Source organism: Papaver somniferum, chromosome 1, assembly GCF_003573695.1.
Source record: "Papaver somniferum cultivar HN1 chromosome 1, ASM357369v1, whole genome shotgun sequence".
Lineage (NCBI taxonomy): Eukaryota > Viridiplantae > Streptophyta > Magnoliopsida > Ranunculales > Papaveraceae > Papaver > Papaver somniferum.
The window spans coordinates 92,055,180-92,073,948 of record NC_039358.1 but is presented as its reverse complement, the minus strand read 5'-3'; the positions used below and the strand labels follow the sequence as shown (position 1 = coordinate 92,073,948).

The window sequence follows — 18,769 nt, the reverse complement described above, 5'->3', positions numbered from 1 at the left end:
ACATTGTTCATAGACGGTTAGTAGAAACTAGCTGATTGAACCATAAGCTTAATCATTTTCATTAACACTTAAGACTTTAAGATTGAGTCACAACCATGGGTTATAATGTGATCATCATGTATATATAATATTATTAGAGATTTATTCAAACGCTAATTATCTCGCAGAAATAATTTTATGTGCATCTGAAAATATTCGTCAGACCAAGTACGTGTACTTCACCTTGTTCGTGACTGTTTTTTGTCATGGTACATGTACCGGGTATGTGTACCCTTAAGACTAAAACGATTTCAGAAACTCACAGAACTTTTCCGGTTTGCGTACTTGGTATGGATACCACACTGGTTTCAAAACCAATAGTTCCTTTACTGTATGCATACTTAGTATGTGTACCATTTCTGGTTCACGAGCAACAGACTTTTTATGGTATGGATACCGGGTATGCATAACAAAAAGTTGTCGTCGATATATAGCTACGCCGGTACGTGTATTGGGTACAGGTACTACGGCTCCAGACCTATAACAGTTTTCCCAGTATGTGAACTAGTATGCATATTGTCATGTATCCAAATTTACAGTAGTTCTATATTTCTCTCTAAATCAATTTGAAACATTCCCAAATAACATCAACGACATATATCACTGTTCCAGGATATTTTCGAATGATAATCTTGAATCACAATTTAGATTATGAACAATAAATTTTTCTTAACCGAAATTCATCAAGTATGAACAAATGTTCATTAAGCTTAGTTATATATATTTCGAGAACTAATTACCAAGATAAACTTGACTCGAAATTCTTGATATGCTTGCAATAGTCTAATTAGTCATGCAACACCGTCTCATATATATAAGGATGAATATAACTTGTTAAATAGGTGGTTCAGTCTTCACTTACCTTTTCTTGAAGAAGTTCTCCAAAAGCTTCGGTTGATCTACGACTTCAAACGGTTAAACGCGGTGATGTACTATTATCAATTACATACTTCTATCCTAATCCGAGACTTAACTAATTTTAGACTAGAACTTGAGACATATTTTTGATCAACTAAATTTGACAACAAGCTTTATATAGCAAAACTTGTGAGTTCAACCGAGAAATGCTCTAACAATCTCTCCTTTTGTCAATTTTAGTGGCAAAACTATTAATACATATGGATTAAAATATAAAGCTTCAAAAACTCCTTGAATCCATCATGCTTGATTTTCTTGGTTTCTTCAACTCCTTGAATTCTTTGTTACTTCAGGTTGCAATGATTCTGAACGATTTTAACTCAGCATCGTTGTTGTTGAAGACCCGTAGCGATAACAACTTTGAAAATAAATATTCTCAATCGTCGTTATACAGAAACATAGTATTATTATCTTCTCCAAAGTTCAATTGTATCACAACTTTGAAGTAATACTACGGTGATATGTTTCTCCCCCTTAATCAATACTTACATCTTTTGCATAATAGATGAAACCTATAGATATTGATTCACTCCCCCTTACATAATGATCAATAAACCATATGTATGTAGTGTGAAACTTAATTCTCCCCCTTTTTGTAAATAAAAATTGGTAAAGGTGCGAAAATCATGGGATCATAATGAATACAACCAAAAGATACTTTAAGATTTAAAGGAATTACATATCAACTTTTATTTAGATGATATCACATAGTATGAAATACTTAGCGCTCATCTAGGAGATTTAATATACAAGTATCCCCTTTAAATTCTACAACCACACACCCCACAAAGATATACTCTCTCCATCCCAAATTAGATGACCTAGTTAGTTTTAAACTTTGTCCCAAAATAGATGACCTATATCATCAAACAATGGGATATTTCTAAAATTACCCTTTTAATTAATTATTATTAGTATAAGAAATATATATAATTTGATAGCCATGTTTATATTCGTTATGTAGGTGTTTTAAAATTCTTTCCAATGATGTAAAGTTTACGAAAATCCGTTGTGTAGTTTGAAAGATAAATCATTTTTAAATTTTGCAAATTATCATACATAAGGGTATAGTCGTAAAAATTACTTAAAAATACTCTTCTCTCCTCATTGCCTTAAGAATTTTGCAAACTACAATTAGGTCATCTAATTTGGGGCAGAGAGAGTAGCAATTAAGCACAAGTTCATTTAAGAACTCTCCCCCATTTGATGTCATTCCCTAGAGAAAAACATGAGTGACCTTACTTTAACGAAAAAGAAGGATTTTCTCGGACATTAACAAATCACATGGATTTGTATCCTGAACATCGATATAAATTATTCTTAACGCCAGTTACGAACAAAGAGATAATTTTAAATTGTATGACTCAAAATAAGAAAATCTTACGGAGTGTATAGTGCAGTAATAACACTGAAGTGTGATCACAAGTAGATCGATACTGCGAAAAATTTCTCACAAAGTTTGTTCTATTTTTAGTTTATAAAAAACATAATAGATTTAACTTTTGAACATATTTATGAGATATCAGTTCAATTTACAAAAAGTAAAGGGCACATATATCTCATAAGACTTTGCAATATATTGAACCAATAATGATTACATACTGCAAGTTCATCTTCAAAAAACTCTAGAATTTAAACAAATAAATCTAAAAACATGCAACATGAAAGTAGTTGGAAATAGCTTTTGTAATCACAACATATGCTCTACCAAACCCTAGTTATCCTTCTCAAAAGCAAGAATAAATTCTCACAAGAAGTTTCCTAGTACTATATTTGAAAAATTATTTATCATCTCCAAACTCCTTATCAACGACGGGCATATGAACATATGGTTCATGAATGAAAGAGTTAGTTCCTGCACCTGTTAGGTTGTTGTTTGACAAGTGCTTCTTATAGTTTAAGAGATTTTGTAGAATCATCTTCAGTCCCTGCACATTCTTCTTGGTTTTCTTAAGTTCTTCAAGAAGAGTTTCAAAACTTTTATGATTAGAGTGATCTGCTCTAGGTTTCTTCATATTTTTCCTTTTCCTCTTAAGAGATAACTCAAAAGGATATGATATCTGTAGTTCCTTTCTAGTTGGATGGATATCAACTACCATTGGAGCATAGAAATTATGAGAAGTTGTTGTCCCTGGAGTCTCCATAATTCGTAGGAATAAACTGTATTTGTGAAAACACAAATATATTACTCAACATGCAAGACTTCTTATGAAAGAGATGCGAGTCTTAAAGTAGAAGATATTTACCATGCAAGGTTTCGGAACATTAAAAGTTCACGTACTAGATAAGATACATAAAGCCTAAGAAGAATGAAATGTCACTTTTATCCTTCCTTAAGTTTCCACACAGATCAAAATTCAGTACCATTACTTGGGACATGGATTAAGATGGACAAATAAGAGATGGACATCCAAGTAATAATATTCAAAATTTAATCCAAATCCTTGATGTCCACAGTTCTTGTATCTTTTAAAAAGCACATGAGACAAGATGCACATTTCAACACAGTTAAATTGTGTTGAGGTGAGCATTAGAGTGCTCACCACTAGGTTCCTGCACGGAATTTGTAATATCCTTCTTTACAGAACGTTTAGCCCGGACTCTTTTCTTTGTTTGAAAATTTACCTTAACCTTTGAATCAATCAATCTTTTAGAAGAAGAAGAGTTAACTTTGCGGACCTCAGGATTGGACTATTGAACAAGTTTAAGCACATTTTCCAAATGACTAGCCTTCCATTGCAATTTATTGACATACCTTATTTTGTGTTTGTACTTGAAGCATTATGTGAGTACGTGACCCTCAATGGTATAATAAGGACATGTCGGTTTGAAGAAAGATTCAAGAATAACATTAGCAGCTAACAAAGAGTACGCGAAACATTAACAAAGCTTTCATTAGTATACGAAAAATCTATTACATTCTCCAATGATTTTGATGAAGAATCATCAACCAAATTATCAAGATTGATATGAGTATTGATACAATCCTCAAATCAAAAATTTCACCCAAAGTGATCGAATCCTTTACACTTGAAGCACTGTGGCATATCCTTATCGTCATTATCGTTATGTCTCTGTTTTTGACAAAAATAAGATTATGTGGCTTAGCTGACGTAGGAGGCTTTTCTATAGTGAACCGTTTATTTCTCTTCCTAAAAGGTTCTTTAAACTGTCTTGTGATCGTTGAAACTGAATTTTCAAGATCTTTATCTGAAAAATTTGGATCAACAAGATTGTTCACCAAGATGTCAACACTTTCACTTTTAAGAGTTTCAGTGATTTTTCAGTATCTTGAACGCAATATCCTTTCCAGCTTTGGATTGCAGTTCATGATCAACGATCTTTAACTTTAACTATTGTATTTCTGGAAATTGTAGCAAGATTATTTCCTTCCATGATGGCATGTTTCTGAAACTCGTATCTTGCTGGTAAAGATCGGAGAATTTTCATCATAATGTACTTTTGGGGAATAATCTTCCCTAACGCATAGATGCATTAAAAATTCCAGACACCTTTTGATTGAACTCATAAACGAATCTTCATCAGACATACAAAGATTTTCCTAGTCAGAATTTAGGTTTTGAAGCCTAGCTTCTTTCTCTGAGGTATCTCCTTTAAATACGGTTTCCAAGATATCCCAAGCATCTTTAGACGTAGTGCACGAAGTCACATGGTGTTGAAGATCTTAGCTTATCGCGTGGATAATAGCATTTAATCCGTCAGAATTATGCTTTGCAGCATTTATCTCAATTTCGCTATATTCTCCTAACGGCTTCGCAACAGTGATTTCGTCTCTAACAACTGTCGGAGGAACGTATCTTGTAACCACAAGTTTCCATGTCTGAAAGTCACGGGCTTGTAGAAAGGAACGCATAGCAATTTTCCACCATAAGTAATTTGTGCCATCAAAGGCTGGCGGTACGTGTATTGAGATTATACTCCTGTCCATATAGTCAGATTGCTTCAAACACAGACTTATTAGGTCTTAAACGTGTTTTCCTGCTCTGATACCAATTGAAAACGTGGGGGTACCAAAATACACCACCAAGGAATAATATTTAGAGTTATATCTCTTTCTCTCACAATCAGAAAGTTTACAGAGACAAGTCCGTGAACCTGATTTACGTGTGGGAGTTCTTGGACGATTCCAAAGATCAATATCCAAGATTCAATCAAGTTGTATCCAATAAACAAGGATGGATGTATCTACTTTGATTGATTTATGTACGGCCTGTGATATTTTAGTTATAAAGATAAACAATAATATAATGCGGAAAAGAAATAACACAGATACCAGAAATTTCGTTAACGAGGAAACTGCAAATGCAGAAAAACCCTGGGACCTAGTCCAGATTGAACACCAAACTGTATTAAACCTCTACAGACAATAGTCTACTACCAATTAACGTCAGAATAGAATGTAGTTAGGACCGAATTAAACCCTCACGGTAATTCAGTTACAGTCGCGCTCTTTACGCCTCTTGAATCCCAGCAGAACTCCACGCAATTGATTCCCTTAGATGACGTCCTTTATAGCCTAAGAGTTTCTTCAACTCAATTGAAAACTTTAAACCAATCTGCCTCCCACAGGTAAGCCTATATGTGTGATTTCCTCGTACCTTCTCTATCCATAATTGAGCATTCGATAGAAACGATAACTTTGAGTTTATGATGTTGATATCTACAAGTCATATTAGCTTTATATGATAAAAACGAGCCAAAAATCACATAATTCGGACATCGTATGCAAAAGTTATGCCTAAACAGTTTTCGTATGGATTCATGGTGTGACCGGTTCCTACCTAGTCTAAGGATCCATGTTGGGATCAGTCCCCAGTCCATACGAAGGAGTGTAAAATTGTTATGTCCATAACTTCTTTGTCCGAACTCGGAATGACCACGTTCTTTTTGCGTTGGTTTCGTAATTTCATTTCCTACAAGATTGAGGTAATTGCAATACATGATTTTATGTTGAATATTTATGGAGTATTGCAATTGAGTTCATGGGATAAATCGTAGTGTTTTAGTCCCATATATTGGCTCACTTTTTTTTTATGGTTAGCGACTTTTGAGTATAACCGATCTTTAACCGTATCTTTATGATTGCTATATCAAAATTATAAGAAAGTTGTGATGGTATATATCATATGTAAGTCACATCTACTAATGTTTGTTTATGTTCTATAAACTAAATATTTAGTATATGCATGAGTACTCTCATATTGTTTATCTCTTATGATGTTGTGACTCTTTGATATAAGCAGTTTTCGGATCCAACCATGTGGGATGCTTTGATATAACCAGGTTTCGTATCACCTCGCAATATCATTTTTTTTTTGATCGATCAAAGAGGAAATTCATTGAAAATGAAGTACTTAAGAGGGGTACCTCAACCCCATGAATACAATAAAGAGCAATAAGAAAATGGAGTCGAAAGGGGATTCAACAACCCAAAACAAAAACATACCAAGATCACGAAGGCTGGAATAAAGAGTCCCGAAATGCTATTACCGTGTTCGTCGTTAGACCTAACATGTTTGTGTTCGACTCCGCCCAAAAGAAGGCTTGGAGTTTAACATTTCTAATGAGGCTTATCAATTTTTTTTTTTCGAAGACTCTTGCATTTCGCTCATTCGATATACACCACCATATTGCAACCGGGATATTGTTCCATATTCTACTAAGTCTTTCATCTCCTTAATTAAACTTCCAAGATTTAACGGTTGTGATGACATTTGGATCATAAATCCAATGAAATTGACATCCTATGTACAATAGATACATTTATTATACTGTATCATGTACAACAAACCATAATTTCAACTGAACCTATTTTCATACTACGAAAAAACAGTGGACATATAAAACATCCTTAAGAAAAATGGTAATCCTGCATTAAGTTAGGTTTGATATTTTGATAAGAAAAATGTCAGCTTTACCACATAATTGATGACATTAGCTAGCAGGCGCAGTCGGTATCATAAAACAATCCTTGTGCTCGACAGTTGACAATCGTTAAGGGGGGTGTATTTGCGTTTTTGTGGAAACGGCAGCCATTTGCAATTAAGTTACACGACTCACGTCGAGCATGTCCCTTTGAAGGAAAAGATTGTACGAGATGCATATAGCTCCATCTGTACCCATCAAACATAATACAGGTACCGAGTCAGTAAAACAGAGAATCTTACCACCACGCATGGCATGATTTGGTAGTGCTGCACCAAAATCACGGAAATGAAGTTCATTTGTTTTCTGTGATCATTATCTATCTACGGTAATTTTGTTTCTAAACATGAGGTGATGCGATGCGGAATTGGGATGCACAAATTCGGGGACAGTGTTAAATAAAAATAGGCGCGTATTTCCATGCGGTGGTCGTTGCGTGCCTGCCTTGTTCACCAACTAACTTCTTTTCTCTTTTGAGTTTCTATTTGACTTTGTCTTGTTGTTGATTAGTGTTTTAATTAAGCTTTGTCAAAATGAAAATTAAACCTTGGTTTAAGTAAATAAGTGTTTTCCATCTGTCCTTTAATTGTTTGGTTTTATGTTAATGGAAGACAAAACCAAATTCGAATAAGTGTGTCAAGATACATTGAAATGAAGAATCAAGTACCCTAAAATGAGTCATACGAGGATTCTATTTTGTTTCTTCGATAGTGGAGAAGTAAAATGTTCCCTTTGCTGGTTTTCAAAATTACCGGCTACATACATACATCTCCATAAATTTGGAGGGACAGTTTCGTTGGACTTTTCACGTTTTATGCGAGAGTGAGAGGACAATTATTGCGAGAGTTAAATGGAATAGCATGGGAAGAAATTTGAAAAAGAAAATCACCGGGCACCAAGTGATGAGTTTCGCGGCAAAGTTTTATTTTATAGCCAATTTTTTTTATTATTATATTATCGAAATTTAACTTCTTTTTTTTTAATTTTTTTTTAATAAATCCCCTTTATGGATTGTACTATTGTTTTTGGGATTTCATTGGTAATCATGTAAAATAGTGAATCCCGTATGGTTCATTTTGTCCATGTGACTGATAATAAATAACATCGCTGAATTTGGGTCCTGGAAAATAATTGGGGACCCCTAACTACAGGACAAAATAGAATTGGGGGTTATTCCTTATCTCAATTTTTTTAAATGGCTAAACTACCCCCGAATCATTAGTGGTAATTAAGTTAATTAATTGTTAATTGGTTTAGTTAGATTAAAATCAAATTTAGGAATAAAATTTTGATAAAAGAAAATTTGTGTTTTTGTGTTGTGGAGAGGAAGAAGTTGAGTGATTCCAGTGGAGGAATCCTATTCCTCAAAATGAAGGAACCAATCCTCAAAATGAAGAACCTGAAGCTCAAAACAATCAGGTAAACTTCCTATACTCTTCAAATTGTATGAATGATGCTCCAAGTGGTCGATTCATGTATACTATGCAACTACTCAGAGTGAGGGTCGTTAAGTCGAGAGGGTAATAAACGAACGACTCTAAGGAGTCGTCAATTGCTTGACACAACCTTTGACGACTCAAACCTGCAACTTTTGCAGGTTATGAAAAATCGTCAACCAAGTGTGACATAATTGACGACTCCAGCTAGTTAGGTCACATAGAGTCGTTAACTTAATGTGTTTAGAACCCAACGACTCTAAAACTTTTTACTCTCTGAAGATGTTACTCTTAGGGTCGTTAATTTGGCATTCCTATATACTGACGACCCTAGCGAGCCATTTCATAGATTAATGAGAGTCGTCATTCCTCACATGTATAAATAGTAACGACTCTATCACTTAAACGACTTCAAAATTTTATAAATTTCATAGTATAGGCGTCATTTCATAGATCAAGGGTCGGCAGGTAAAATTTATAAAACCAAACGACCCTTCAACATCGTTAACGACTTCAAAAACTTGACATGACGACCCTTCAACATAGTTAACGACTACAACCATTTGACATGACGACCCTTCCTATATTTTTTAACAGGGAACAAATTTTGTATCATATAGAGTCGTTAGTTTCATAAAAGGGTCGTCAAACAAAGAATCGTTAATGCTTTAGAATCATATTGACGACCCTATCACTATTTGGGACAGAAAGGTGGTTCTGCATAAGACAAAGTCGTTCGTATTTAAAAAGGGTCGTCGAGAAGAATCGTTAACGATTTAGAAATTCCTGGACGACACTATTCTAGGGCAGAAAACCAGGTTTAGGATCATTATCTACTACACCCAAATGGTCAACGATTTTTCATCAATACAACATGCATATCAAAAATCGTTAAGCAATAAAAAACCGTGATTAACGACCCTGGAACTGTAACTGCAATTTTGCAGCTGAAAATTTAATTTTTCAATCAACATATCAAATTAAAACGCAAACCCAACTTAGATTAGGGAGTTTTAGTTCACTTACGACGATGAATCAGTGAGAATGTTTTTTCTCAGAAGTCGTTAATGGAATGGGAGACAGTGAAAGGAGGGAGAGAGCGGAGGAGAAGAAGAATGGGAAGAGAAGAAGTTTTGATTGAAATGAAGATTTGGGACCTAGGTTAGTGGTTAATGAGATTTTTAAGATAGTTATTACAGAAGGCTAAATTGATATTTTCTCCAACATTTTAGAAGCTCTCTATCTTTTATGGGGTCTAAATTGGGTGAGGCCCTTAATTATTTTCCATGGCCCCCAATTAAACCATGTTTCGGCTCTCTCGTATTCACATGTTGGCTCCACGAAGCAATACAAGTTGCGTTCTAGGACTCGTATAATAAAGTCCAACTCTAATCCACATGGATAATCTTGGATGATGTAGTATAATATATGAAACTAAAATAAAAAATGTAGCTCTCTTTAGCTTTTAAAAAATGAATAAATGGAGGGCCAACATCTCTCAGGTCAGGTGTGGTATATTATTATACATGCATCCTCATTCAACATGTCATGCAGTTTATGTATTGTTGATCAAGAATGAAGCCAAGGTGGATCAATCTGCTCGCTAAGCCAATAATTCATCCATGATGACACCAATACCCGCTTTCATCATATTTTTTTTTCCATTGCAATATACCACCTCCGTCCTTAATTAGATGACATAGTAAAAATTTACTAGTAAATTTTAATTTAAGATTTATCTATCAAACTTTACAACAAATTTTTGTAAACTTTGTATCATCGAAAAGCATTTTAAAACACCTATCTAATGAATATAAATATGACTATCAAATTTTACATATTTTTTATAATAATACTAATCTATCACTCCACTTATTTATGATATAGGTCATCTAATTAAGAACGGAGGGAGTACGACATTATTCAATACTCGCATCTTGCAACGTATAGCTAATTTCCACGAGATGACAATGTATCCAGTTCCTTCGCAAGTCAATTTATACGCTTTTAAGTATTTTCAAATAAAAATTCAAAAAAAACTTTTTTTACCGGTTTAAATCCGATAACTACGACTAAAGCCGAAAAGTCTTGTAAAGCAAAGGAAATTCCTTTGTAACAAAAGAAGTTTAAAATTGGTGTAATGAGTATGAAGACTTCCTTTTATTTTGAATCATGCCTGCCCACTTTGTTTCCTCTCTCACTTTCTTTTCTCTGCCATGTCTATTCTCTAAAGGCTTTTTAGGCTTATGATGTTTCGGTGGGGGGAAGGAGAAAAATCATAAATGACCGATATGTCTTTAATTCCATCGTTGGAGCCAAAAATATAAGCGTCATTTTCTTTGATTCGCACAGCGGTAGTTGATAACATTTGAGTGGCATTTCTGGGAATTAATATGAGATCATGTCGATTCTCACTCGCACAAGGATCCAAAGATGTGATAAGTAATGAGTTGACCTTTTATAGAATTCGTTATTAAAATATTCATTGATGGATAATGATCATCAGATTATTAGGTAGATGGTACCGATCATGACACGTATGTTTTGACCTAGTCAAAATAATAATTGTCGACTTTATCGGAGAGACAACATCATCATCGGTTTGGTTTCGAGTTTCAACTCTCAAAAACTCTCCAGCTGTGACCAACTTCGGAAACATGTGACGACATCATTCACGATTAATTAGCAGGCCCAAGCAAGAAGTTATTGGGCTTCATTTGGGCATGACAGCATTGCAGTTTTCTGGAAGTCCCAAGTTCCCAGTTGCCACCACAAGTTACTGGTAAGCGGACTGCTTATCTTCTAACCACTGTATATTTCATTGTTTCATAGCTTTCAAAATGAAGGAATGGTTTCTTTGTTATGGGATGAAGTGTTAAAACTTAAAACACTCCAGGCCGTTGCTCGAAGGAGAGGAAACTGAGGCAATTCTAGCTGCATCTGTCATTTTTAATATGAATTAAGCTCTAACACAGAAAGATAGAAATGAAGAATCCACATGAACATCCTAAATATAACCACTTGATATATTAAGCATTTTGAGCTGAGTTTGTCAGTAACAACAATAGAAATCGTTGATATTGCAGCTTCTAACAGTAGCAAGGGTTCAACGAGACAAGTATTCTGAGGGCAACTGCATCCTTACCAGCAACTAGTACCAAAAAACTTCTACTCCTATCTAGTACCAAAAAGTTTCTATCTGAAGAGGGATGCTGACAACAAAAATCTCAGGCTTCATGGGTCACTGCTCGCTGAAACAAGATCAGCACAAAAGAGATGGCAAGTCTTCAAGAAGGTTCAGCGAGTGCAACTACATGCTCACCAGCAACTAGTACCAATAAACTTCTATCTAGTACCAAAAAACTTTGATCTCCTATCCGAAGAGGGATGTTGATGACAAAAATCTCAGATTTCATGTGTCCTCCCTCGCGGACACAAAATCAGACCAAAATAGATGGCAAGTCTTCAAGAGATCATTCGCCTCTGCCTCAATCTTCCAGCAATTGTGTTCGAGTTTGGTGTAGTGGCGGGAGGAGTTTTTCTAATCCTTGGGTTTGTTTTGGGAGATATGTTTTTGACTTCAGGTGTACCACCAATATTCTCTGGTTCTGCTTTCTTCTCTTCTATATGATCATCATTATCTTTGTTACCTTCAGACAACTGCTTAGGGTTTTCTTCTGAGTTGAGAGTTTCATTTTGCTGGGACGGTACCTCTGTGCTTCCAACCAAAGCTTTCTTCTCCTCTGTATGATCATCAGTATCTTTGTTATCTTCAGACAACTGTTTCAAATTTTCCTGTGAGTTGAGAGTTCCATTTTGCTGGGACGATTCCTCTGTGCTTACAGCCAAAGCTTTTCCATCATTGGCTGAGTCGAGGGATTCAATTTGCTGAGAAGAATCTACTGGATCATTAAAAGCTAGGGACCTCTTTGCAGAAATTGGATCTTTGGTATTTGCTTTCTCTTCAGAGTTAGTCTCACCGCGCCGGGTTTGAATGAGATAATGTGCCACAGACTTGTAACCAAGTTTCTCAACCTGGAAAAGCGAACCAGGATAGAATCTGATCACTCTTGAGCCCAATATTTGGAACTAGGTACACTAGAGGTTACCTTTCTATACATATATCCAGTGGGCATCCATCCTTTAGCCAGTCTGCACAAGCTGCAGTTGCAAATTCCACGGCAAACGGGGCAAATCCAATCAGGGTTCTGATTTGCTTCCAGCACATTCTCTCCATATCTGCACATATGTGACGAATATAACTAAACAAACATGTAACTGTATAAGAGATTGTGGATATACGATCTATGCAAGCATAACGGCGATGCATACACAAAACAACTGAACCTATGATGTAAGTATGTAACAAATCTGCACATATGTGATGAATATAACTAAACAAACATGTAACTGTATAAGAGATTGTGGATATATGATCATTGGCAAGCATAACGGTGATGCATACACAAAACAACTGAACATATGATGCAAGTATGTAACAAATCTGCACATATGTGACGAATATGACTAAACAAACATGTAACAGTATAAGAGATTGTGGATATACGATCATTGGCAAGCATAACAGTGATGCATACACAAAACAACTGAACATATGATGTAAGTATGTAACAAATCCTTAATTGGACAATCCTTCTTACAAAATCTGAATGACTTGGATAGGATAAGCTATCAACAAAATCAATTTGTCACAAACTTACCACTTGAGACAGAACCGTAAGAAAATGATACGAGGTTACAAACTTAGAATGACATGGCGCATAGCTGAACAGATTGGAACACCCCCTCAAGACAAAGGTGAGAACAGTACTGGTACCAATTCTCAATCGCAGCATATGACATATACTAACCGAAGAAAAGTGAAATCGACACTTAATTACCTAGTGTACAAGCAATCTCCACAGAATTGCCCTTGGACCAGGTTGCAGGTGCTGCAATGTGTACGATGACCAAGAGTCTTTTGCCTGCATTAACCCAAGCAAGAAAATCCTTTATGCACTTCTAGTACCATTAACTAAGCTAAGGAAGCAATTGATAGGCCCTTCGATTATTAGTATTATTACATACCTGCGATAAACAAAATTTATCCGTTCTTATATAAAATACTTTAACAATCTAACATTCTACTATGGATATCGATCCTTAGTCTCGAAAAAGTGCAACAGACTCCTCAATCTATTGTAAAACCCTGCTAACATATCAACCCACAATCTTAGGGTTTAACACTAAAATGAAAACAATGGAAAGTAATGACCATAAGAAGTTCTATACCTGCACTGGTGACATGTCTTTCCTTTAACAGGATCATAAATACGTTTTCCATCAGTTCCGATTCCGTCAACATAAAGAGTCCAAGGAGCATTACAAGTTCCCAACATTTTCTCATGCTCTTCAGTATAAATCTCTGGTCTTTCACCTTCTCTAATTAGCTCCTTCCCATGTTCCTCTCCATCTTCCATCCCTTTCTTCAGACGAGGTTCTGTGTAACTCACTGGAGTTACACTCTGCAACCTTCAAAATCCACCACCAAAATAAAAACCCATCATTTTTTTATCAAATCAAAACAAACCCAAGTAATCAATTCAATCAAATCACTAAAGAAAAACCCAGAATTTCATAATCATTAAACAACATTACTAGGGCAAAAAAAAAAACAAACGAAAAAGGGCATTTTATTTTATTTTACCTTGAAGAGCGCCGGGGTTCAGAAGAAGGTACTGGAGTAGAATGTTTAGGGGTTCTTCTTTCAGGTGTATATCTAGGAGATCTCTTAGGAGGGAGAAGTTCAGATTTGAGTTTAACAGACAGATCAAGAATACCAAGTTTTTGCATTCTTTCTTTGTTTTCTCTGATCGTTTGCTCTCTAGTTTGCTCATATGAATACGCCTCAGTGGTTGTGTTCATCTTTTTGGTAGTTGCAGGAATTTCTTCTGATTGGAATCTCTTCCCCGTAGTCACCATTCTCTCTCTCTCTCTCTCTCACTCTAGAAGACAAGAAACTACTCCCTCTCTTATTATGATTCAATGATCAGGTCTGAGAATTCAACGGTTGGGTCATGTAGTGTCTACAGACATAGTTGTACGGGCACTGTACCGATTGTACCCTAAATATTTAAGATGAGATAGGGCCTGTGTTTTCAAGTTATTATCTAATAAGCCCAAATCGAGTTTAAACCATGGGCTTTCAATTGACAACAAGTCCAAGTCGACAATGGCGGAGCAAAACTTAACCAAAGAACCGTTTTTTTTTTAGGACTACTCAAAAAATGGGGGACTACTCTTAAGTTTTTGGGGTGGATATTGGTAGTAATTTTCAGTCATCCCTTATCTATTTTTTTAATATCTACTTTACCCTTGATGATTAACTTAGTTAGTGTGATGATTAATTAGTGTTAGTGTAATAATTAATAACTGATTAATTAATTAGTGATTAGTGAGTTATTAATAGGATTGTTTTGTTATAAACATTATTTTGAGAGAGAAGAAGAAGAAGGAGGAAATAAGAAGAAGAAGATGGGTGAACCCATTTTTTTTTCTTTTTTTGAGTTTAGTAATTGTGATATGAGTGATTCATGTGATGATACCTCAGAATCAGAACCCCATTCACCTCCTAGTATATTTGTCATACTTCTAATGATTCAAATATGAGTTATTTGTTAGATGATGAAATTTTTTTGCCCCAAACTCAAGCAAACGAACCAAATGATGGATTTTATCAGCCACAACCTGAAGATGAAGCTATGGGTACTCAGGTATGTCTCATATTTAGTTAACATAGCTTGAATTGTGCAAGTATTTGGCCAAACTGAAAATTTTAGAAACAAAATTCGGGTAGGTCAACCTAGTTCGGTTATCTATCTAGTCTGCAGAAAAGGTAACCGAACCTTTCTGAATGTGTAGTTCGGTTACTAAATTAGCAGACGCAGGTAACCGAACTACATTTTAATGGAGGTTTTTGAGAGTTCAGTTATGTTTTTCCAGAAAATGTAATCGAACTATTTTTATAGAGTTCACAGTTCATAGTTCGGTTTAGTCGTTTTAAGTACTTATGTTACCGAACTTTGTGTTCGGCAAGATCGCAAAATAATTTTAAAGGGAGTAGATAACCGAACTTCAAGTTCGTTTAGTCGAGTTTTTCATTTTCATGGCCGAACTTTACCATAGAAAATATAAAGATTGAGTTCGGTAAGGCCCCAAAATCCTTTATGGTTGCGAGGTAACCGAACTTTGTGTTCGGCAAGGTCGATAAATTTTTTTACATTGCCGAAATTATAAGTGTTCCTCTTCTTCAATAACATTAACAATTATATTCTCCATCACCTCTTCATTCACATCTTGGATTACATCACGAACATTCTCTTGGTTCACTTCCGGTAACAAGCCCCCTCCGTGTTTATCATTTTTAGCACCACGGTTTCGGAAATCTAAATGTTTTGCTCCACGAGGGGTGGGAGTTTTCAAATCCTAATCTGGGTGTAGTTTCAATCTTTTTCCTTTGTTCCTAAAGAAGAAAAACCAAAGTATTAGCTACACATTATAGAATATTATGTTATCAAATCAAATAGAACTAAAGAATGAAGTAAACACAACATTTGGAGTTAACAGACTATAGTTCGGTTATCTGATAAAAATTGCGATGTAACCGAACTACATATTTCACAAGATTGGTAACCTGATAAAAATAGAGAAGTAACCGAACTACTTATTTCAAAAGTTCGGTTAGCCAAAAATTTTATCGACAAAACCGAACCCATTCTTTCAAAGGAAAAACTGAGTTCGGTTACGAAAGTTTTTTTTTGCGAGCACACCGAACTATGTAGTTCGGTGACCAGATATTAGTCTACTTAAACGAACTGTTCTTATTTTTGGAAGTTCGGTTAGAAAATCTAGGGTTTGACAAAAAATCTCCTAGCCGAACTATCTACTGTAACTACCATTTTCAATTAGTTTTCATGATTTCTAATCGATTTCTTCAACAAATAATGAATTAAAAAAAATGGGTAGGAAGGAAATTACCCACGGAATTGCATTTGACTCGAATCGGACTTCGTTTTTCCCGTTGGATGCTTGATTTGGTCTCTCAACTTTGCTTCAAGTAGTCTATCAGTTTGAATTTGATTTGGAAGATTGGCTATTTTTTCAAGTTCCGGACTTGATCCTGGAACTCTTGGAGTTTGCTTGCTACGCATTGTTTATAAACGATTGGTTAATTGACGATGAATTTTTTTCGAATCGACGATTAATGTCGATGTATACGAAGAAGAAGAAGAAGAAGAAGAAGAAGAAGAAGAAGAAGGAGGAGGGGGAGGAATAGAGATGGGTTTTAGTTTTGAAATTGATTAAAATCAGTTTTATTTAGGTTTTAATTAGTCGGTTGGATTAGTGGGTAGTGGTTAAATTAGTGGGTTATTAGGATTAGTTATAACCTTAATTAGGGTGAGGGCAGATTAGTCTTCCCTAATCTTTTTGGACACCCCTTATAATGTAGGGTGGACATTTCTATCACAAAGTAGTCCCCTACCTTTTTTGAGTAGTCCCCCGAAACTAGCCGACCCGACTCATTAGGCGGTTGAATGACTGATTCGTCAAGCTGGTTACCGGAGTCCGACGACGTATTATCTTTCATCTAGTACCAAAGATAACTGTAATATTTTTCTTTCGACGAGTACCATTTTTCGATTTTAACCCTAATTTCTTAACTCATCTAGGAATCCCTCATACCACTAATCTTCTATCATTTTACTATTTCTAAACCTTCATTAATGATGACTACTACTACCTCTTCTAACAGTTCTCAATTATCAAATTTTATGACGAATATTTATCAGCAACAACAGATCTAGCTACATTTTTAAAATATTTGTAACTTTGTCTCTCTTAAGTTAGATTCAACAAATTATATTTTGTGAAAGCATCAATTAGAATCGATTTGAATAAGTACCAATCTACTTCTTTTCATTAATGGATCTTATCCTGCTTCTAATTAGAAGATCTTGATAGATGAGGTACTTTCGCTTGATCCTAAATATGTTCTTTGATCTTCCATAAATCGATTTGTGATGCCTTGCCTTAACGCTAGTTTTACACAATCTATTTCATATGGTATTCTTGGTTTATTTATATTTAAATAATATTGGGGTTTATCTTAAATCTGAGTTTAACACTTATTTCTTTTCGGGGAAATTAGTGTTTAGAGGCCAGATCCAATAAATTAGACATGGTAATCTCATCATTGATTATTATGTGAGACAAATAAAGGAGATAATTGATAATTTGGTTTATACAAATAAGAAGGTTCTAAATTATTTTATTGGCATGTATGTGGTATGCATTGAATGGATCAAGCGTAAGAATTTTGGTCAATTTGTTGTCTCTTCTCATAATAGGGACAAAGAATATGCTTTTTCTGAATTGATTCCTAGATTTTTTTCCATCATGAACAATAACTTAAATCTCGAGAGCAAGATCGTCAGTTCTTCTTGATTGTATCACATCTGGAAAGACAGATACATGAGCATCATTGTAAATCTAGGAATCAATTCTAAATTTCATCTCATCCTTGTAAATCTAATTCTTCTACAATATATACTTATTCCACGAATGTTGAGAATAGATCTTAACAGACTTATATCATATTGAGTGTGAGATTTGCAAAAGATTAGGTATCATTGCTAGCTAACATATATCATTGGCGTTATACTCCACCTACAGTGAGCTCTATACCTCAAGCTTCTAGTAGTATAACTTTTGTTTCTGGTTCCAAGGAAAAGTTATCTCATCAAGCTTTTTATACATGTTCTTTTGTTGAATGATCTTGTTCTGGCGTTGTTGTTAGCACACAATTGATACCTGATTTGGCACTTTCGCACATATCACAATTAACTTTGACTTGTTAGAAGATTATACAAATTAATGTGGCCATGGTAAGATGATGATTTGGAATGCTAAGTGTTGATGGTGGATTTTCAAAAAAAGGACAAAACCGTAAAATCATGATATTGCATGTTTCTGAGTTGGCTTCAGGCATGTGACGATTCATATTTTGCGAAGCCATGATGAATATATTTCTTTAAAGGCCTCCACTAGCTGAGCATTCAGTGCCACGCATTTCATCATGTCCTCTATGTAGAATAACGTAATTGGGCGGTTCTCCGTAAGATTGAGAGCAACAACGCCTTCAGGACGTCAGTGACACTCACTGTTCCCTGACTACATGAGAGAGACCCGCCTCTATATAGAAGAACGATTGGGCGGTTCTTTGTAGATTGAGAGCAACAACGCCTTCAGGACGTCGGTGACACTCACTGTTCCCTGACTATGTAGAGAGACCGTGTATAGATCCAGGCGGTTCTCCGTAGATTGAGAGAAACAACGTCTTCAGGACTTCAGAAACTCGCTATTGTTTGAGG

General features: G+C 35.2%; 1 protein-coding gene across 1 annotated transcript; it reads right to left on the bottom strand.

Moving 5' to 3' along the window:
- Positions 1 to 11,338: 11,338 nt before the first annotated feature.
- LOC113294461 (cell division cycle-associated protein 7-like) lies at positions 11,339 to 14,362 on the bottom strand. The gene is made up of 5 exons (XM_026542852.1): positions 14,047 to 14,362; positions 13,632 to 13,871; positions 13,241 to 13,324; positions 12,449 to 12,578; positions 11,339 to 12,374 (listed from the first exon to the last, which is right to left on the bottom strand). The coding sequence occupies exons 1-5, from the start codon at positions 14,319 to 14,321 to the stop codon at positions 11,805 to 11,807; spliced, it is 1,299 nt and encodes a 432-aa protein (XP_026398637.1). The 5' UTR covers positions 14,322 to 14,362; the 3' UTR covers positions 11,339 to 11,804.
- Positions 14,363 to 18,769: the final 4,407 nt, after the last annotated feature.